Source organism: Strix uralensis, chromosome 3, assembly GCF_047716275.1.
Source record: "Strix uralensis isolate ZFMK-TIS-50842 chromosome 3, bStrUra1, whole genome shotgun sequence".
NCBI lineage: Eukaryota > Metazoa > Chordata > Aves > Strigiformes > Strigidae > Strix > Strix uralensis.
Genome location: NC_133974.1, coordinates 128,829,906 through 128,852,397, shown reverse-complemented (window position 1 = coordinate 128,852,397; position 22,492 = coordinate 128,829,906). Strand labels below are relative to the sequence as shown.

The 22,492-nt window shown below is 37.4% G+C and overlaps 1 protein-coding gene across 3 annotated transcripts in view; it reads left to right on the top strand.

Moving 5' to 3' along the window:
- The window catches only part of MACROD2 (mono-ADP ribosylhydrolase 2), a 901,307-nt gene that overhangs the window by 272,461 nt on the left and 606,354 nt on the right, over nt 1-22,492 (top strand). For all 3 annotated transcript variants that reach the window (XM_074864379.1, XM_074864378.1, XM_074864376.1), the window contains exon 5: nt 2,646-2,762. In XM_074864379.1, the coding sequence (XP_074720480.1) occupies nt 2,646-2,762 (117 nt within the window). The remainder of the gene's footprint in view (nt 1-2,645; nt 2,763-22,492) is intronic.

Here is a 22,492-nt window from a genome sequence, read left to right as displayed (position 1 = left end):
GATGTCTTCCATTTGCCTTGTCATATGTCAAAATTGGTTACGATAGAACTGATTTTCCTCCATTAAGAATTTAATTTTTTTCAATTATGTTTTCATCTTTCTGGAGGCTGCTTTGATTGTAAAGACTGGACATGGACCTGTGTGGAGTCAGCTCCAGGAAACTAGTGATAGACCATCTGTATCGTAACTGTGTGTGCATTAAGAGCATGCTTCTTCCTTAATGACATGTGGTTTATAGATAGGGAGCTGGGACCGCCTGTGTGTTGGCCGTCACAGCTGATCTGGCACATGGTATGTTAACATATCGGTTATGTTAATACACTGCAGATTTAGAAGTAGCGATAAATTTGTGCTTCTACTTCCCTGCCAGAGGCAGTGGTTCCTTTTTGTGGGTTCTGTCGTTTGGCTGTGCTCTGAGCCGGACTTGGGTGAAAATGAATGGAGTTTGGGGGAAGAGAGGTTGGTTTATCCAGATGATTTGGTTGAGAGTTGAACAAATTGTTGTACAGACACTGCTCAAGGGAAGGTGCCTACTTGTTAGGGACAAGAAGGAGCTTGGAGTGGAAATGATTAATCCACTGCCGAGGGAATAATTGCATGGATTTGAGCCCTTGTCCAGTACCCCTGAGGAGAAAGGCTTCTTCCTCTGTAAAGAATCATGCAGAAAGTGCTAGTCCTAAGCATCGATGCTGTTTTTACGTTAATGTCTCAGGAAATATTAATGTTGGTAAAGATTGTGGTGGTGGTGCTTATAAAAATATACTTGAGGTTTCAATGCATACCGGTTTACTTATCCTGCTTGGTTTGGAAAAGCATTTAGTAATTAAGTTAAAATAATTAAATTGGATATTATGAGCACAGGATAGATTTCCAGCATTCTTTTTCCCCCTCGAGGTTACAAAATATTATTCTTGCATTAGCATCTTGGAGTCTCTTGAGCAGAGGTTCTGGGTAAGTTAAAACTAAAAGTTCAGCTAAGGTAGAGTAAGGAGACTTGGTGTCTTGGCATAGTCAGTGCACAATGAACTTATGACTGGTGGCTTGGCACCCACATTCTTTTCAATATGAACATTTTAGAAAATGTAATTCGAAGTGCAACATCACATAATTCTGTAAGCATTTCAAAATGACGTTTAAAAATCAGTGGCACCATGACCAGGTGGTGCCAAGGACCCGCTTATCCAATTTTACTGTGTCATCTGAATATTAACTCTCACATAGAAGAGCTCAAAAAAGGCAATTGAGTTTTTAACTTAGTAGAAGGCGGCTTCATTCAGTTAATTATCTGTCTCTCCATTTGGGGATACGTGGCTTCAGGAAAATACTTAATATATTGCAAAACTAGCTATGCCCTTAATGCAGAAAGGCTGGTGGTCGTTTCCATTCCAGCTTCAAAAAACATCTCGGGGTGAGGGTGTTAGCTGGTCTCCCTGCATCCCGGTGGGCAGCGAATGGTACCCGGTACATATGCTGAGTGCCCAAGCCTTGTATTGCCCAAATCTTGCTGTGCTAGCCTGTAGAAAACTACACAGGTTATGCCATGAACAGATTACATGCATCTCTTGAAAACCCGTCTCCACTTGGCTTTTCAAACCTTTTCTGGTTTAATTGTTTCAAACATGCTGTTGGGAACCGCTGTAACTTTGAACTGGTTAAATCTGAAATCAAATATTGAGCGATATGCATACAGAATCTTCCTTTCTTGTCTCCATAAGTATTTGTTTAGCCTTTATGCTTCAGCTTATTTTACCTTTTTTGAATTGATGTTGCAGTTTATATGACGATTATTTCTCATAGTTGAACGTCATCACTGCTGCTGATTTAGGGCCTCACTGTAATTAATATGTTCATGCACACAGTATTTCCCTTTTTTTTTTTTTTTTTTTGGTTGTTTCCTCTTTCTTAAACTTTTTGCCATAATTACAGTAAATGATTTCTTTGATTGCATGTTGAGAGGGCAGAAATGCTGTGCCAGCAGCCTTTTTTTTTATTCTTTGCTGCTGCTACTATTCTCTTGCTGGCTCTGGAGGGTAAAAAGATCTACTCACTCTACTAATTTTCGTGCGTATTTAGATGCAATTGCAACCTTTAGTAATTCTTATTTAATTAACTCCAAAGTATTGCCTGAATAATGCAAAACTAAAAATTGTAAAAAAGGGTCAAAACAAGGTATTTTTTATACTTCAAATCTATATGCGTTATTTCTTGGAATTTTTGTGTAAGGTGTTAACATGATGGTGACATTAAACAGTCTGCGTAATTGCAGAAGTATCAGAGGTATGTAGTAAAAGAGATTTTGGCATTTAGCTGGGGATCAAATTTGTTTTCATAATCTGTAGTGAGAATTTCTTGGAGCCTTGAATAAGACCCTTTTCTAATATTGAAATTTTAATTCTGCTTTACTTTTTCTAGGTGTTTTCTTTTCAATTAGCAGAAGTTGACTCAATATTATTTTTTTGATAAACACACTGAGTAATTCTGGCAGAAGAAAGTGTTTGTATATATTTGGAGGTTTACTTATAGATCAGTAGGTCTGTGCTGTGAATGTAAAAACGAGCAGTAAATGTTTGAGACCATATATTTGTGTGAAGGCAACATAAAGGCTGGCTTTTAATAAATAAAAGTTTCTGGGTTTGCTTTTGTAGTGGATGGCTGTATACACAGAGCTGCTGGGCCCTGCTTGGTTGCTGAATGTCGCAACCTGAGTGGCTGTGAGACTGGACAAGCTAAAATTACCTGTGGATATGACCTACCTGCAAAATGTAAGTCAACTCTTTCTCAGCATTTTCTTTTTGTTTTAAGCACGTGGAGCTGGTATGCGTGCTTTATTTCCCTGTAGTCTAATTCAACAAGGTATTAATTTTACAAAATTAGCAGTGGGACTTAATTAAGCATGTTCTGTAATAATGTCTTTCCCTCAAAGCAATTCAGGCTTTTCTAAATGATTTTTTCACCTGTGTTATCCGATGGAAACCTACATATCTCTAAAATATGAAGCATCTTTCATGTTTATTTTTTGCAAGCTAAAACATATCCTTTCATATGCATAATAAAGGATTGGAAATGCTTTATGAAATATGAACAAAATATACATTATCATATTTAAGTTCCACGGAGACAGTTTTTGGAAATGTTGCATATTTCATATTCTTCATGCAGATTCCTTGACTGTGAATACTTTGAGAGCTGAGGAGATCAAAGTGATGTATTGTGTTTTCAGCTGCTACGTAGAGGCTGATTGGCAATTACTGTGAAGGCATCTGTCACACTTTAGCTTTCAACAGAGTGCAGCTCAGTGCTGGAATGTTTTTGCACTTTGAAAGTGCAATTGTCAAAATTCCCATCTTATTTAAAAAAGGAAGACGGCTATTTGACCTTGTTGCGTAGATGTTGAGCTTGTCTTGGAAAAAAACTAACATGTTGACAGCACATGGGTAGGCCAGTCTATTATGTAAGAATAAAAAGTAGGAAATCTCTGCAAGTTAGGATCTTACGGAATAGTATATTAAGATATGGTGATACAAATACCAAGAAAGCATTACAAACCGCATATAACTAGAATTCAAGGTCTCTTTTTTTTTTTATATGCAGCCTGCACTAAGAACATGGCTCATTCAAAAATGTTTAGATCTGCTCTCTTACTTTGTTCTACACTTCTTTCATGTAAAATCAAATGCTTACTGCAGTAGCAGGTATCTTTTTAGGTTCTTGTGGCCCATAATACCTTAGGTAAAGAAGAAAATTGTGTTCCCAGCCATTTGTTGGCACCTTCTATGATGATGATGATGAGAGCTGCCAATTATTTCCTTGAGAGTGATGACTGCTATATATGGGAAAGCTTTGCTATATTTTATATATAGTTTTACCGTGTGTAACTGATCGTTTATGAAAGGTTAATTTGACTATAGGGCAGGGAAATTGTTGAGGAAGAGTCAATGTGGTAATTATGTTGGATTTGTGTATGGCCAAAATCTTCACCAGATTCCGGTAAAATGGTTAGGATTGTTATGTAACACATTGTAATTTACTGGAGATTTTTGATGTTTAATTCTTCCCCTTCAAAAAAAATATATATCACGGGAGGTACAGAAAAGCTGCTCATCCATAGGTGCATAATTCCTCCCGTGTATTTTAATGAGAGAAATTAAATACAGGGTATCAAAGCAACGAGCACTGAACTGTGTTAGAAAGAGAAAGGGTCATGTCTGAGGTGTGGCCTCTCTTTAAATTTTGTAGCAGTTTAATGGGTCTTGCTTAAGCTAAGTGTGTAGATTGGGATCCTGTTTGAAGACTATAGGAAAATATTTTGGTTTGTTCTTTATGTAAGAATAATAAACAAAACAAGGAGAAAACCCATTATCACTTGCAGTTGGAAATAAAACCTGTAACCAGACATAGAGAAAAGTCAATATTCTGCTTAATCAATATTCTTAGAAACTGAAATTGCATTAAAGACACGTCTATTTGTAGCTGATCATGCATCAGCATGAGAGGAGGGAAGGATACATTAACTGACAAACAGGCACAGGGAGGGAGATATACAGTTTGCATGCAGAGGCTGAGAATTGGATCATAGAATCACAGAATGGTTTGGGTTGGAAGGGTCCTTAAAGATCACCTAGTCCCAGCCCCCCTGCCACGGGCAGGGACACCTTCCACTAGCCCAGGTTGCCCAAAGCCCCGTCCAACCTGGCCTTGAACCCTGCCAGGGAGGGGGCAGCCACAGCTTCTCTGGGTAACCTGTGCCAGGGCCTCACCACCCTCACAGGGAAAAATTTCTTCCCAAGATCTAATCTAAATCTAGCCTCTCGCAGTTTAAAACCATGACCCCTCATCTTGATCCTCTTGATTTCTTAGATTTTTTGCCTTAAAACTTATTTGTGTTCACCAGCTGTTGTTTTCTTTTACTTTTCCCTTTAGAAGCTTTTGGTTGTAGGCTCATTAAATTATTGTACCTTTCAGACCATTCATCTGGAAGTGATCAAAAAATCAAGCTTTCTTTTCATATTTTAAAGAGCTATAGAGCCACTGGATATCTTTTGTCACTCTGTGTCACTTTTCCATAATAGTATGACAGTTTAACTGTGGAAACTATTTTACAGTTGATTTTTGTGATGAGAGGAGCAACATGACAGGAAGTCTGAACTTCCCCATCCAGATGCGCTGTGATGCAATTTTGTGTGTCAGCAATTTGTTGAAGGTTATAAATGATTGGATAACTGCCAGCTTTCACAATGAGTTTGCTTTTCACTTACCTATTTGTATATAGGAGACGAACCACAATAATCCATTAACAGTTTGAGTAGTGCAATGATTATTTTGTTGTCTCTGCTCTTCTCATGGCTGTAGTTGGGTGAATACTGATAGTAAATGTGAAATGTATTTCCTAGCGTGATGAATTGTTATTTTTTTGTTATTTAACAGAATTCTAAAATGTTACAGTCATATTGCCTACCCCTGGGATTTTCCCATCTCTAGTTCTTGATCCTGAAATGCTTTTCTTGGAAGCAGTTTGCTGAAATCAGCAAAGCTGTTCTGGGACGGAGCAGCCTGCGTGTGTGCTGTATGATGCAGGACTTGGGCTTAAGCTGAGGACTCAGATCATGGCAGCATATTGCTTTGCCTTGTAGACAACTTGGAGGAAGTTGGAATTGAAGGGAAGGTGTGCTTTGTTAGGAAGCTGGTACTTGGCAAATAAAAAACACTCTGGCAATCTTCTTTATGATCTATTGTATTTTTATTGAATGCTTTTTTGTATTTACTTAGGTTAAATAAGAACAGGTCTGGTAAATAATTTCTTCACACAGGAAAAATTGAAAAATAATGTCTGACTGAAAAATGCAAAAATTTAGGGTATAGGCTAGCTTTCTGTGATTTGTTCTTGTTGCATCTGAGTCAGAGATCAGTTTGTGAAATACACAAGTAACAGTAAATGTTCAGGGAGAGAATACATAAAATAGTTCATTTTTTCCCCACATCTTTTATCCTAATAGTGTGAACAGTCCAAGATTAACATGTCTATAGCCTAGAGATGTTGCTTTATGAACTTTTCGAGATATATATTTTTGAACGCCAAAAAATAGTCTGCATGAAAATAGAAGTGAAATCAAATTGAGTTTTCTAATTACCAGTTAATGTAACGTTCAGTACAGTTTTACAGAAGTCAGTGTAATCACCATCTGCCTTCTGTGCTGCAAAAGCCTACACAAAGCCCCCCCAAATGCCAACTGAGTTACTTGCTGAATACATAATTTGGTTGATGTCATCTATTGTTGTTTTTCAGCAAACACCTCTGCAGGCACCCAAGTTTTCATAGTGCTTTGGAGGGCTGAAAAAGGCAGTGCTTTTTGCTCTATTTGCCTTTAATGCTCTCCCAGACTGATCATCAATTACTTAACTTCTGTATTTCATATTGTTGTTCCTTTTAAAGAAAAGTTCATTCTAAATATTGTACAACCGGTCCTCAAACATTGAGCAGTACTCTGATACCATCATGCTTTAAATAACAGATGAAGAGTATCTGTTTAAAGCTCTACAAATGCTTGTTTTCTTTCTCATTTGATTAATAGTCTCAGTTGGCTCTACTGGCAGAAAATGGTCTGAATGTAAATTGTGTTTATGGCTGGAAACAAGGGTCCATAACAGCCTCGTGGCTTGTTATCTGCTTGCAGAGGTTCACTATAAAAAAAGACCTTGTCAGAACACATTAGAAAATACAGTCGCGTTCTGCAAGGTATTTAACGGGCTTAAAACCAATTGAAGACGTGGTAACAACATGTGACACAGGTAAGTAGTACCCCGACCTTGGCAGGAAAGGACCCCCAAACTAACTTTTTCCTGTTGTTAATATGTCTACTAATAACTTCTTTCTTTTTCTGAAAAATCTTTGATAATAAAACCCCTAAACCTAGGAAAATAAAACCTTACAGCCTCTAATATGGGATAGAGCCAACCATCGGTAAATTAAATCTGAAAGGTGGACTTTCAGTGGAGGTACCTTGCTGGAAGTGCTAGGCAGTTTCTAATACATTGTTTTATGTTGTTAATAAAGCTATAATATGTAGAATAAATTTTTCTGTTTGCTTGATATTTTTAGTACTTCAAGCAGTGTCCTTTAGGAAATACCATATATAGCGTAGTCTTCTGGTCCAAAGTCACTGTGTAGATCAGTCTGGACTAATAATGTGAATGTGCTCTCAAAGACGGTTCCTGCTGTGAAATAAGTAGTTAGAAGGAGTGCTAGTATTAAACGCAGTAGGAGGAATCAGCCTTTAAATTTGTTTAATCAGATTAAAAAGTGGAGATTAAAAAGTAGAGATTAAAAAGTATGCTTCTAGTATAGAGACATGATTTTCTGTATTTAAAAGATGAATATTTGGAGGGTATTATTTTAAAGTAAAGCTGTAAGGGTGGTGATTTTAAATCTCCCTATATTTTCTTGGAGATCGCTTACAGAGCTGTAATTAAAAGGTTGATTATTCAGAAACAGAACTCCAAAACTCTACTCCAGTACTCATAAAATGATCAGGTGGAAAAACGGGGCATAATATTCAAGTGTATTATCTGAATTTCCAGGATTCCACAAAGAACTTTGTTGGTTTACATACTTTTAGAACCTTGGTTGATATAATGATATGTAAACTTTTTTCGAATGATTCTAAATTTCTGATACGTGAGAGCCAGAGAGATGCTTTCTTCTGCGTGGTTCTGATGTGCATAAGAACATCATCTTTGCATGATTGTTCAGTTTGCTACCTCCCTATTTTTTGGGGAAGAGGTAAATCTGTGAATTGGAAAATAAGTCTGGGAGTTGAAAAGGAAGGCATTAAAAGTGAGCAATATGTGGACAAGAGAAGATTGCTTGGTGAAGACTAACTTGACTACTAACCCCCAGTTTGTCAAGGTCCTTGATCTTCTCCCATATTTGCTTTTAAATATTTAAGTGAAAACAGGTGTGCCACCAGATGCATAACTAGACTGAAGTTTGACGACATTTCAGTTGAAAAAGGCTGCTGAAAAGTATAGGGTGACACAATCATTAATATAATTGAAGCTTCATAAATCTTATGGTAGTTTTCCAGGAGGGATGTCTTTGCACTCTTTGTCTTAGCAGAGTAGCATCACGTTATTGTCAGCGTTGTGCCTGAACTGCGTGACACCTACTGGAAAAATAGATAAAGCTGGAAAAATTTGCTCCAGATAGGTATTTCCTGAAACAGCGCTGAGCTGCAGCAGCTGTTTGCTAACCCGTTTTTGTATTTCTTAAATCCTTATCATTGCTTAAATATTTAAAACTAAATTTAAAATGAAGCAAAGCACGTTAATATTAATCAAATGTCCAAGACCCCTTGTTCTTACGTGATATTTTTGTTGTTTAGATTTCTTTGGGAAAGGCTTTTTTTATGGTTAACAAAACCACTTACTACGTATTTGTGTGTTTTTCTTCTGAGTTGTGTCTAGGTTTCAAAGGGTTTTTTTATAAGCTCAATTTATGTATTTTATGACCATTTTGAAAATAAGTGCAGTGATGTCTTTATTGTGTTTTAATTTGGTCTAATTGGCTCTAGTCATCTTAATGACCTGCTATATTCACCATTAACAATAGCATGCATTGCTTGTGCTGTAAATGTGTTGGAAGGGAAATATTACTGATTACTTCTTTGGTCCTAAAACCTGCTTAGATTTTAGAGAGGGTTTTACCGTATATTGTAAAGCTTTATGGCTTGTCTCTCCCTTCTGTACACCCCCTCCCACATACACACAAAGGGAGAAGTTAGGACTCGTGGAGAACGATGGGAAATGCATTTATCAACTTCAACTAAACAAGTTTAAACATCTTCTTCTCTTCCAAGTCGGCTCAGGGCCTGTCATCAGGTCACATAGAAAAGGGACAAGTGCTGTAGCTACCAGTTGAAGTGTGTGGTTATGAATCGGCAAGAATCTTCCATCACGGGAGTATGTAGTCTTTGTCCTTGGATTTGAGCCTAGCTCATATACATTTTTTAATGGATAGATTCTTTAAAATTTAATTTGTGAATGGACCAGAGTGCACGTTTGTCAGTGCTCTGTGTAGCGTCGTGCCATGCTTAACTTGCGGCATGTACTGCTGGAAACCCTCATTTCAGATCAAATTGTTCAGTTAATAAATGTATGTGCTGTGGCTAAAGGAAATGTTTTACTATTGATCCTCACTGCTAAATCTAAATCTTCCTCTTCTGGGCATCACTTGTTACAATCTGGTAGTTGAACACTGAACTCCAGGACAGGAGTGGGCACAGACAAAATTAATGGGCAGACTGAACCGTTTGCTCAGTAATTGGGTCCACCACTGGCTTATAACCTGTGTGTTAATACAGTGTAATGTTGGGTGGTAGAAACTTGATGCCACGAGTTTCCTGCCCTGGCCTTATTTCTGTAATTCTGGACATCTACAGTTTCTGCAAAGGTCTAATTCTCCGTGTTACTGAAAGCAGTTAAAGAAGGGAGTTTGCAGTGTGGTGTGGTGGTGATACTGCAGTTCCCTGGCGCTAGCGTTCAGCGTACTGGGGGTCACCCTCGGGATACCCCCTTGATGAAACAGTAAGTTACAAGGTGTAAACGCTTTCCTAATGCTTAATTTATGTGTAAGGTGCTATTGAAAATGTCTCCTCATTCAGTGAACTATAATTTTGACTGGAACATGTCTTTCCACACTGGTGGCGTATAGTCATTCCTCAGGCATGTTGGCACTGGAGCAGGGTGTTGTGCCCCTTAAGGCTATTGTAGTTTATTTCCTCCATATTTGGATATAGCTGGTCCTTTTTACTCAAATAATAATAATAATAATAAAAAAGTATAATGCATAGCAGAAAAATAAACAAAATTCTGATCGCTACAGTCAGCTGACAGGTGAAGGGGTTATAATGGGTTATAATGGAGATGTTTATGCTCCTTTAACTGCAGCCGTTGCTGCTGCTCCCACTCTAATACATTCCCTCAGTAGCCAAAGCCTACACTCAGTACCTGAAAAATTAATCTTTGATGCATGAGATTTTGTCTGCCTGAATTTTGCTTGTCTCATTTTAAACGGTGATAGAAATTGCTTACTGTAGTAAAACACAACATTAACCTCATAGTGTGTTGGCACTTTGTGATTTATGCTGGTTTAGTCTCTGAAAAATATGCAGCCCGTCTCCCAAACCTGGATTTAGCTTATAAAATATGTTGGCACAGGCTTGGGGCTTGAATTGGAACACTAACTGCTGATCCTCCATCTCCCTAGGGTAGGAAAGAGGTTTAAAATTGTAGCCTCTCAGAGGTCATTAACTTCATATCATTTCTTCAGATTAATAATAATTATATTATTGTCACTGGAATGTTTTAAAAGCAGTACAGCCTCATTTTCTTTCTTGCAAGCAAAGTATAGGATTTCTTTTTGTGCTGAATCTGCATATTCCTCAGCCAAAAATATGTTAGTATTTGCAAGTGGAAATAATCAGATCGTAAGTAATAAATAAGGACATAGCTATTTTCATTCTATCATTTTGAAATAAAGCAAAAAGAGGAATATGGACATGAAAGGTGCTGTTGTTGTTTTTGACTTACCCTTCACTCACCCAGGAACCTCGCTGTTTACTTGAAGTTTAAAGCTGCTAATTTTATTTTTATTTTTTCTAAATATATTTTGAAAGAATCTTACAGATTAAAAGTGGGACTGTTTCAAGAGGAGTTCTTTACTTGTAATCTAATTCCTTTAGAGCAGTCTAAAGTGGATGAGGTGGGAAGGTTACGTAAAATGGTTTTAAAAAGATCTTTGTTTCACTGAGCAGAGGAATCTTGAGGCTGTTCCACATAAACTAAGTGCACAGACCAAAACGTGGTTTTTTGATGTAAAGTGAGGTCAGACATTCAAAACATTTCTTTTCAGGAAGAAGGCATCAGGTGTGAGACTGCAGGGCGTAAATAATGTTTTAATTGCTGTAGGAAAGAATCTAAATACTGATTAACCAGATAGTAAAAAAAAAAAGAAAAAAGGTATTATTTTACATGCTGAAGATGCTGTTTCACTACTGGTGTAAAGATACCATCATCCATGATGTTTTGCCTTCAAGTATGGGGATAAAAATTGCATCAATTTTCATCACTGCTGTTGTGCAGCACTAGAAATTTATGAGCAATTAGTTCCCTGTATTTTTAAATTTCTCACACCTTGCCCCGTTACTTAACATTGTCTTCACGCTCGGATTTTTATTTTTTTTTTAGTTTTGTTTGAAATATTTCATACAAGTTGTAGAGGATACGTTAGGGTTTATTTTTTCATATTTTCTTAGACTTCTCAGATTCTTTCCTTTTTTGGTGTTTGTGAGTTTTTGATGATATTTATGAAGATTCTTGAGTTACCAGTGATCTTGTACCTTTTTACAGAAAAAAAAAAAAAAAAGGAAAACCAAGTGATGGAGAGGATACATTTACATTACTATGTATCTGTAGCTGGTCGGACAGTGGAATAGGCTGCCCAGGGAGGGGGTGGAGTCACCATCCCTGGATGTGTTTAAGGGTCGTTTGGATGAGATGTTGGGGGATATGGTGTAGGGGAGAACTTGGTAGAGTAGGGCTGATGGTTGGACTCGATGATCCCAAGGGTCTTTTCCAACCTGAATGATTCTGTGATTTATCTATATGTGTGTTTATATTTTCTCTGTGCATGCTAGTCAGTGTTGTAGATTATTTACACTGTTGGGTGACTTGTAAATGTTCTACCACTTACTCTCTTCTAGACAGATAGCGGTATGTTTTAGGTTAATTAGCTGATAAGAAAAAAAATTGGTTCTGGATGTCACTGATTTTTGGCCATTTTCAGAACACTTGGAGAAGAAATGTTGTTAGTTTTTAGTGGTTGCAGCACAGGACTCTTAGCTTGCTGGATTAGGGTTGAAGTTTCACTGTTGGGAATACAGAGGAACTTTGAAATGCATCATTTACAGGGTACAGCAGTCGCTCTGATCTGGGCTCTACACCTTTCTGGATGTCTTTGAATAGTAACAAAAACTAAACAGTAACAAAGAAAACCCAGCGGTACTCCAAGAGACTGATAATAATTCTAGGCCCAGGTTTAGGAGGGAAGCGTATTAATGCAAGATACAGTACTTTCAGTGTAAACTTTTTTATACCTGTTTCTGCCCACATGCTGGTTCGTAGGTAGTATAATTTGTATAATATAATTTATGCAGTAAGAAGCCAGAAGAAAGTGTTAATTAAACAACTGTCACCAACTTTGAATTACATCTTCTTACATACTCTTTCTTAGCTATTTGTCATGCCACAAATCTCTCTTCTGGCTCCTCAGGAAAGTGAGTTATACTGAATTCCCCTTAACCTCAGACATGGTGGTCTAAATTCTTATATTTTTCTAGTGATGTATCAGAGAGATGGACAGAGAAATGTCTGACCATTTTAATGTTTCAACGTGGCAAAAAAGAACATGTTTGATACATCACACTTCTAAGTATGCTTCCTATTTAGTTTTCAATAAAAGTAGTTGGTAGCTTTCCAAGGCTTTTCCAGGATCACAAACAAATAAATGCATAAATGAGAAATGCTTTGCAACACTAAAAATAACCCCTTTGGTATCTAATTATATGTGTGTCTGTCTGGATCACATTTATTTTTTTGTGACTTTCTTACGACGCTTTCAGTATAATTTTATACAGTGTTTGCATTAGAATGAAAACATGTGGGTCTGCTTTGAGAAAGTAAAAATACAGTAAGAATATTGTTTAATATCTCGTAGCCTGCATGGGCTATAAACAGCAGGTCATCAAGACTGTAGACTGTTTAAAGTACCCATGAACACAAAGGAGGAAACAGTTTCTTGTTGAAGCTTTTTGTTTTAACAGACGCACTATTCATTTTTAATTCTCTAGTAAAACTGGGGAAACTCTGCACATGTTGTATATGAAGCTGAGAGAGGAAAAAAAGCGTTGAGACTTTGAGAGGTGTCATGGATAGCAAAATAATGTCATATAATATGCTCTGAAAGCCTGCAGTTTTGAAAATCACAATTCATTCGAGTAAAAGATTGCATTTGTGTCAGGTGTAATCCTGTCAGGGGTGTAATCTTGTTTAAAAATACTTTTTTTTTTTTCACAAAATGGAGCAGAAATGTTTCCAGGGAAGACTGTTCATTTAAAATTAATTTGTTGTAATACAGCCCTATTCATGAGAAGCTGAAAGTGAAGTTAACACAAAATTGACTTGGGAGCCATGGATATTGTTGGATTTCTTTCAGTTTAGAGACTTCAACATAAACAAAGATGCAAACCAAGTAATTTAAAGTTAGAATCTTACACTTGGCAATGAAAGACAACTTCAGAAATTGAGTTTTGGCTTCGAACGATTGGCCACAACTTAAGAATAAAACTGTCTCCCCCTCACTGCCAGGATCCCTCCTTATTGCATGGTTTTTGAAGGGCGTAAAAACTCCCCTCTTGTTGTGATTTATTGTTAAAGAATATCTATTACCCGTCTTGCTTAGGGACTGTATAAATGGAGACTGCATTTGACATAAAAATGAGTTTTAGTCAAGACAGATATTTCCCTGCAGATTACAAAAGAAAAATGAAACAAGATAAAAAAACCCCACAAACAACAACAAAAAAAATCTTGGTTAAAATTTTTACAGTGGTTATGGTTAAAATGCTTCCAGTATTGTCCTTACCTTCCTCACTAGCTCATGCTCCTGAGTTAAATTAGCTCTTGTGTGGCACAGCCACCGCTTTGGCCTTTCTTGGATTTGCTGCTTTTGGCAAGGGAAGGGACCTGTCCGACACCCCAGACTGGGATGTGAAAGAAAAATCTAAATTATGCTTGATCAACTGGAATGCTACTGTGTTAGCATGGGAATAATTAGGGTAATAGTAAAGAAAATTTATGTACTGGTTTCCCCCCATGGGGAATTCAGAGTCATCAGAGAAGAGGCAGAGAAGATCCATGTCAAAGCATCAGAGGTCTGTGAATCTTACAGGTACTTGGAAGTCCTATTTCAGCTACAGATCCACGAGTTCTCTTACTTTATGGAACTTTACTTATGCAATTGAGGTATCTGGGGTTTTCATCTTTTTTAAAAACTTAAATATGCAACTATATAAGTTCCCCAGATACTTTTTATCACACTAATGTAATTTGTGACACTTCAAGATCTCTAAAAACACAGTGAGATTTCATCTTACTTTTTCCCTGTCTTTTTGTTGTTGATTTTAGACAATGCTTTATTTAGCTCTTCTACCAGATGGTTTTATCAAAAAAAGTAGTTAGTTCATGGGTCAGAGACTCTCTTGTGATCATAAATAGAGGGGTGAGGCTGAAAATGAAAGGGAAATTTTGGTCTTTATTTTTTTTTTTAGCAACAATATTTTAGGGGCCCAACGACTATGAATAAGAAATCAGGGCTGTACAAATGAATAAATCACCTGTATGGCAGACACAGCATGTTCTGAAAGGAAATCCTCTATGGTGGGACACGTCCTCATCTCATATACCAAAGAGCTTGGGGGACTTTGGCCTTTTTCGCACGTTGTGATGCTGTTTGGTGTGTCGTGTGTTCCTGTGGTGTCTGAAGAAACCGTAGCTGCAGAGCTCCTTCCACTGCTGTTGCTCTCCTTCTCCCAGACAGCTTGGAGCTGTGCTCATGCCTGCAGGAATGCAGACTTTAGGTGCCTGTTTAAAAATAAAAAATAAAAACCCACTGGTGTGTAACCCGTATTAGACAGGTAAGTCAGCATGACAGCAGTGGGAAAGAGGAAGCTTCCAAATCTGACTTAAGATGACTATCTTTTAATAGGAGAGGAACATAATTTTTTCAGCTTTTGGAATATTCTGTGCTTAAAAAATATTCTTTGAATTAGTTTGACTTTTGTATCCGAGTAACTTACCCACCAAGAACAAACTGAGGGTATCAGTGCATTTCAAGTAATGCATTGAACCAGCATCAGTTGGTAATAATTTTCAGTCACTGCTATTCAGTGTTGGATTTGAAGCAGAATTGTATAGGTAAATGGCTCTATAATCCATTCTCTAATCTAGTTCCTCATAGGAATCCTATTTTATTAAATAAATGGCGATTCACATTAGACACAGGTGTAGTAATCCCTGTCTTGTGTTTTTCCAACAGCCAGCCAGTGTGAGCAACCTGAGATTTCGATGTATCACTGTAAAGTGAACGAACTGTTTCCTAATCTACCAAGTGTTTTAGGAGGTGAATTCAGTGGCTTTAAAACTGGGAAAGCTTTGGGCAGGGCCAATCACACTGAGCCCTGCTTTGAAATAAATGGTGGTCACCTCTCGGTGGTGCCATTTTTGGCCGCATGTGCGATACACGTTTGTTCTCCTCCCACACTTTCCTCACTTTTCCATATTATCTAACCAGCCAAACATATCTCCCAGCCTATGGCAGAGGAATTCAATCTATTTCTTTGATACCAGGCCTTGCATTTAACTATTAGCTCCAGGCTATTCTTAATACAAACCAGTGCTAACGCTCATTTCAATTATTGTGTATTTTATTGGAGAAGTTGTAACGGAGATGTGCTGTTGATGTTTGGAAAACAATGTATTTACCTACCAGTGTTTTAAAAAAATAAAAGCACCCCTATTGGCTTACAGTAGCTGGATGTTCAACAGCAGAAGCTGTGATTTGGCTCCAAGCCCAGCATCAAATATATCTTGCACCTTTAGCCTCCAAATTGATAAAATGGCAGGCGTACAATTAACAGACTTAGCTACAGTGTCTCTTATCTAAATGCTGTGCCTGGCAAGTATATTATCCCTCCCCTACCCCTGAATTTTTCCGCTTCTTCAAACTTTCCCCCTTATTTCCACCACTTTCAGCGGTGATCTCTCCATGATGTTACTGTGTCTTTTCATAGACTGGCAGAGCATCCTCGATCCGTTTAGTGTTTTCCCAACCGTCTTTCACCGTTTCTCAGCTGTCTTTCCTTCTCCATTCATTGTCCAGCTTGCTTCTGTTTGATGTAAACTCTTTTTTGGTTCTTTGATTTTAGTGTTTACCTCTATTTCTTCCTTCCACCTAGTGAGAGGAACACTTCCTCTTCGTACAAAATTGTGTGTTATTCCTGGGTTTCATTAAAGTCAGACTAGTTTGCATTAAGGTTTAGAGTTCATTCTTACTAAATGTAAGAGAAGCATCTGAACTTGAGCTACAGGGAGATGGAAATGCTGTCACCTCAGAAGCAAACCAGTCCTCTTTCATCAGGTGTCTGTGTAGTTAGGCTCCAGCATTTCCAGTTGATCTGGAAATACTATTTTCTCATCTAAACCAATATGTTAATTCAGGCCATAGTTAATTCACAGTACAAATCCAGGAACTAAAGATATTTTTTTGTCTTGGTTATGTACCTTGTTTTAATATATGTATTAAAAAGATTGTTGACATTTATTTTTACTGCATGAGGTATGATCTGTACAATGCTCTTTTCTATACGTACAGGGAATACCCCTTCATTTTTAACAGTCACAACTGTTGAAACATGACTTGTATATCACTGATCAAACCATACACATTTTAAAATGCATTCCTTCTGCTTCTTTCCTATCAGATGTTGAGAAATGGTTGATTGCAATTTCTCAAAGTTGCAAGAACTAGTCTAAGCTTGCCTTCTGATCAAATAAAGTCTTAAGACATAACGCTCTATAACAGGCCAGGCTCTGTGATTAAACACACAGAGTTTTAACTTGTGAATACTTGACCAAATAAATGCCATAATCAACGGGAATAGATGGCGTGTGATGATTTGCTGGTGTGAAAATCCGCCTTTATTAAGGCATTTGTTACTTACTGTCATGACATGAGTTTCATCTGCAATCAGTCTCATAATACGCGTATTATCTATAAAATTATCAGGGTTTTTTTTTTTGGTTTTTTTTTTTTTTTAAAGAAAGAAACCACAGTGTTTCAGGTGGTTGTGTTTTGGGTCTTCATGGAGAATGGGCTGCACAAATATTTCTTTGCCTACTGTAGCATCACTCATGACTAGCTGTTGTATTAAAAGTGTCTTGAGACTTTGGTAAAAATCATGCTTTTCTCCCTTTTAAAGTGATCATTGTTTTTGAAAGCTAGAGAGACTTCTTTGTTTCTTAGCTTTTAGTCTGAAACAGCATGCATTTCTTCAGTCTTTAAAATGCGAGGTTTCTGTGTAACCAAGGATTGTGAGATCCTTTCTTTTGTACATTTATGTTTGAAGGTATTCATTTGAGGGTAATTCCTAGTAAAAAGAAAGTCTCTTGTGGCACAGTGGATGTCTGCAGGTGTTCTAATCTCCTGCTATATCACTGTCTGGGAGATTTCACCTTCATGTTTAGGGAGTTCATTTGGGCTAATCAGGATTGGCAACTCTGTGCAAATGAGATTGTAAATGAAGCTTGAAAGTGGAATTTATTTTAAAGAAAATATTTGGATTAAAGAGACTGTGATATATTTATCATTCTATTTTCCTCTTCCAGCTGAACACTTAATATTTTTGTATTTTGTTAAATTATGTTAAAAATTTTTTTAAAAGTAAAAGAAATTCGAGGTGGATCATTGATACATCCTGCTGTTTTTTTTCCCTGAATATCAGTCATACTTAATGCATTCAGAACATAATTGTAATGTATGAAGGATTCAATCTTAACTAACAAGCTGAGAAAGAGACGAGTAAATTGGTTTTCTTTTTTCATTTTGAAATGTTTTCTTGAGAACAATTTTCTGAAGGGAAGAAGGTTAAATTACGGGTCCCATTTAGGTAGCTATTATTTTTAAGAGCAGTGAGAGATGGTATTAGACACTGTTTCCCCCCGAAGTCCTTGCTAAACTCAGTGAATTCAGCTTGAAAACTGACAGCACTTTGCCCTTCATGAGTAGCTGGCTTATCTTTATGTTTCTGAAGACTTGTGGAATTTACTAAATCCTTTAAGGAATAAATGGGATATACTTCATATGTACAGATTTTTATCTATTTCCTCTTCTTTTATTGACGTTACATCAGCATGCAAGGTCAGTGAACTAGGCATGGGCTTTCTCTATTACTGCACTATGCTGGCACTGCTGTTCTGTTCTCACAAGCACTCCCAGTTCTCTTTCTTCAAGTTTCTACTTGACTAACGAAACGTTTGTATTGCTCTTTTGCCCAGTTCCTAACAATTCCCCGAGGAGCTGTTTTCACTTTCTGTAGAGCATTTACATTTTATCTTTGTAAGAGAGGAGTTTTGGCATCTATTCTTTCTTCTACCCTAATGGGATTGATTTCGGAGTTACCTACACAGCCATTCCTACATTCCTGCATAAGTATAAACCTTCAAAATACATGGAACAATGACCTTTACATATCAGAAGAGTAACTAAACTGGAGAACAATAAAACTTAGTGAAGCGGGAATCTTCAAATGATGTGGAATGATTTTTGAAGCTTATGTCAGTTTTGTTAGAGCTTTAATTTTCCATCCCTATATTTTTCAGATTACTTGACAGTAGCGAGCAAGTAGTAGGGTGTACTTTTTCTACTTAGAGAAAGGAATGGAACAATTAAAAAAATAAAAATAGTGTCTTGCTTGAGAGAAATGGTGCTTGTTTGAGACTTCTAAGACCAAGAAATTTCAGTTCGCCCTCTGTTAAAGATGTCATTTCAGCAACCTGAACAAAGTGGTGGCAGAAAATTTTTGCTTGGAAAGCGTTTTCGGGAGCTTAACGTAGTTTGCGGATTTTCTTGTGACATTTAAAAGCAATTGGTTAGGTTGTGACAGTGACACGATCCTTCGTTATGCAAGCAGAGATTGCTTTTCTTTCTCTGGCTTGTGCCCTTCATGTTAAGATGGTTATTGTAGAGTTAAATATGCTGTCTGCATAAATCTATTTTGATATTGTGGATGGCACTGTGATTCTGTATATTCATATAGCATATGGTTGTGTTCTTCAAATAAGAGAAATCTTAAGGAATTTTTCAAGTACATAAATGAGCACAGATCTTTCTGGAGGATAGAAATTTCTGCCATTCAAATAATTTTCCAAATTGTTTTTTTTTCTTAATTTTTTCTGGACTTACCTAGACATGGTTGATGTGTGTAATTCCAAAGTAATGGGAAGAATAACATTCTGGAGTGAAATGCCCTCCTTTTGGACTAAACAAACACAAAGCTGGAATGCTGGAATTAAGGCTGGAATAGCTGGGAAGAAAGGCGGTTTGTTAAGAGATGTATAATTTTGAAGGTATTAATTCTTTACAGCTTGAGCTGCCACGTTTAAGACTGCTTCCTACAGTAGAATATGGGAAGTTACCAATTCAGATTGTCAACACAGCGTAAACAGTCAAAATAAATTAAAATTGCCCAATGTGAATCACTGTCCTGAGGAATTTGTAAGAAAGTAATATTACTGAGATATGTTATTTTCTCAGCAGAGGAAGCAAACTTGCCTTCCCAAGATTTGTCTGTCACTTCCTAAAATACCTTATTCAAAACTATGCATGTATTTTCATTTGTTTGTGATAGGCATAGAAGTGGGAAGTCCCCATTCATCCCTACTGCTCTCAACACAATATCTAACAAGGTTGACAGGTCTTGTAATTTGTTTGCTGCTTCTATTCTTTCGCTTCTTTTTCAATTCACAAAAGAGCCATATTCCAACTCCTGTCACTTTTTGTGTGTTAAACTCACTTCAAGTGAACCTACATTTAAATCTCAAATCTTCTGCTCTGAATCAGAAGGTAGCTGCACTTACATGAATAGATTTTAAGGATGAAAATAATAAGCTTTAGTAGCTTAAAATTTTATTGCCTAAATCTGTTACTACATACTAATTCTAAGCACTCCAGTGCTGATTTAAGATCTTACTAGACGCCTTTTCAGAGAGATTGCAGAATGAGTGCGTGGGTACTAGGCACAGGGGAAAATCTGGTCACTAAATAATTCCTTAGATTAAAAAAAAAAAAAAAAAAGCACTGTGAAGCCTGAAGAGTCTTGCTTAAAAGGTGGCTGGGGTTGAAAATTCAGTCCAGCAATCCATGATTTGGTTGAAGCTACTTAATGGGGTGCATTGCTTGATGGAAAATATTGCTGTCAAATCTCCAAGTATACATTTTCATTGCCTGGGAGTGTCACTCTAGCCATACAAACTTTTAATTAAGGGCTTAAAGCATTATGTTGTGGGGGAGGAAGGGGCAGACATGAAGAAGAATTGAGAACTTTGACCAAATACAGAGTTTAGGCCAAAAAGTTGCCTCTTAGTTCCATGCCATTTTCAGTGTTAAAATTCAGTGAGATGTAAAAGGAAGAGGAATAATTGGATGATGAGTTGCTGCCTGAAAATTTCAAGGAGGAGCTTCTGTCTTGTGGCTTTGTGTCAAGAATTTTCTTACTAAGTTGTAGTTTCATAAAATGAGTGGAGAAGTGGTTGAAAATGTGGATATATTGACGCTTACTACAGTAAACTATCATTAAATGGTCAAGATCATTTGCCCTGTGTAACACTTGTCTGCCTGTGGTGGTTTTCTGAACACCAAATCCTGTAAGGCTCTGGGTGCCTCTAGAGCGCTGCTAAAAATCACAACTTGCTTTACAGGTTCTTGGCACCTTTCAGGAGTGGATGGAGGAAGAATGTACCAAACTTGTTGGAACAGAGCAGTCTATGAGTGCATGGAAAAAATTCTTCCACCCATACCATGACTGGAGATAGGGTGTGTCCCGTGAAGTTTGGGATGGGAAAGATTGTTTCCCGGAGGCAATCATCGTCCTCCCGCTGCTGCCTCTCCCCAGAGTGATCTCAGAGGCGTGTGTAGGAGGAGACCCATTCGTTATGTCTCAGGTCTGTTGTCAGAGCCCGCTTCGGCGAGTGGCTGTAGGGATCTGCCATGGAGTTGTGCTCCTTTAACGTGTTCACGCTCTGCCCTGCGGCACGGATCCTTTGTCTTTGACATCTTGGTGTGCTTCTTGGCCTTTCAAGGAGAGGAGCGAGGTAGTCTTCCAATCTTCGTTATGCCCTGTTTCAATGGGAATAATGACTTAATCCAGTATTTTAAATATTGGAAAGGATTTAGACCCATTATGCATTCATCTTGGATCTCATTTGTGATTCTTCAAGGTGCAAGGTTAAAAAAAAAAAATAAATTGGAAGGTACATATTTCCCCAGCAGGTCATTAGTAATGAAATAGCGAACTTTATCTTTTAACTTATATTGTTAGTAGTTCAGACTTCCAGACATTTCTCTTAATGCTTTTCCCCATGTTTAATAGCTGGTTAAGAAAAATGGGCTGCTTCATCATTCTTTCAGCATTTGAGGAAAGTTAGGCCAGCTTTAAGGTTTCTGTACCAATGTGCTCCAAATCTGAGCTGCATGACTGGCTTCTAGCCAAGGGCTTTGTGAAGCATGGAGGATCATGGTGTATTGGAGATAACAAAGCATACCACATTATACCATTTCCCTTTCTTTTCCTTTTGTGCTTTCATGGAGCAGAGGAATTTTTTCCCTAGTGTTTACCGAGGGAATCAGTGATTAACTTCCGGAAAATAAAATTATTTTCTTGAAAGACATAAGTGCTTAAACCTAATACTGAAGCAGCAGGTGAAAAATAATAGTGAAGCTGGTTTTAATGTGGGAAGTGGAGAATGCATAATTGAAACAGTATGATGATGAAAAGGCATTATGTGAAGCTGTCAGAATTCATTACAATACGCTAATTAACATACTTTGCACTCTTAGCTTATGCTGTTGTGTGCTAATATTTCTTCCTCTTTTGCCTTTTGTATTCCTTAACCTTTTCTGGGGGTATTTGAAGGCAGGCAGTGGTATTTCCGATATTTTGCTATTCTAAATGCCTTGTTAGAGGAACCTGTCACCTGCATAATATGGATTTTCCTCTTGATAGCAATTTAATGTGTATGCTTGGGCTTTTGTTTTGTTTTCCTAATGTTTCGAAGAAAACACAGATAATATTTCAGCCTAGGTAGATAATGTCAGATTGTAAAGGGAAAACTTTATTCTGTGTATGTGACTGATACCTTCCTTTGCTCGCGGCTTATCTACCTTATGTCGTGAGTCTTTCTGGAGAAAGCCTCCTTTTGAACATAACGAATGTAAACAACTCAGTAGATCTTCATATCTCACAGGACTTCTGGAAATGGTTCAGTGTGAAATCACCCTGCTTAAAATGCTTTCATAGGGTTTATGCACTACCTGAGGAAATAACAACTTAAATGATATGTAGGGCAGGAATTGGTTCCCTGTTTGAATTTCATCCATCACACTGAATTTAACTAATAATGCTTTAGACTCTTTGCCCTGATCTTTACATACCAATGATTGAATTTTGCCAGTGCTGCTCTTCTATTCTTCCTAACAGTTCTACATACTGTGTAGATTTAGGCCTACTACAGCTTTTCAGTACCTTCAAGGCTCCAGAATACAGAAAGCAGGGCATAAGCTGCTGGCCAGTCTTTCCTAACTGATCCAAGCTTTGCGAGGCTCAGT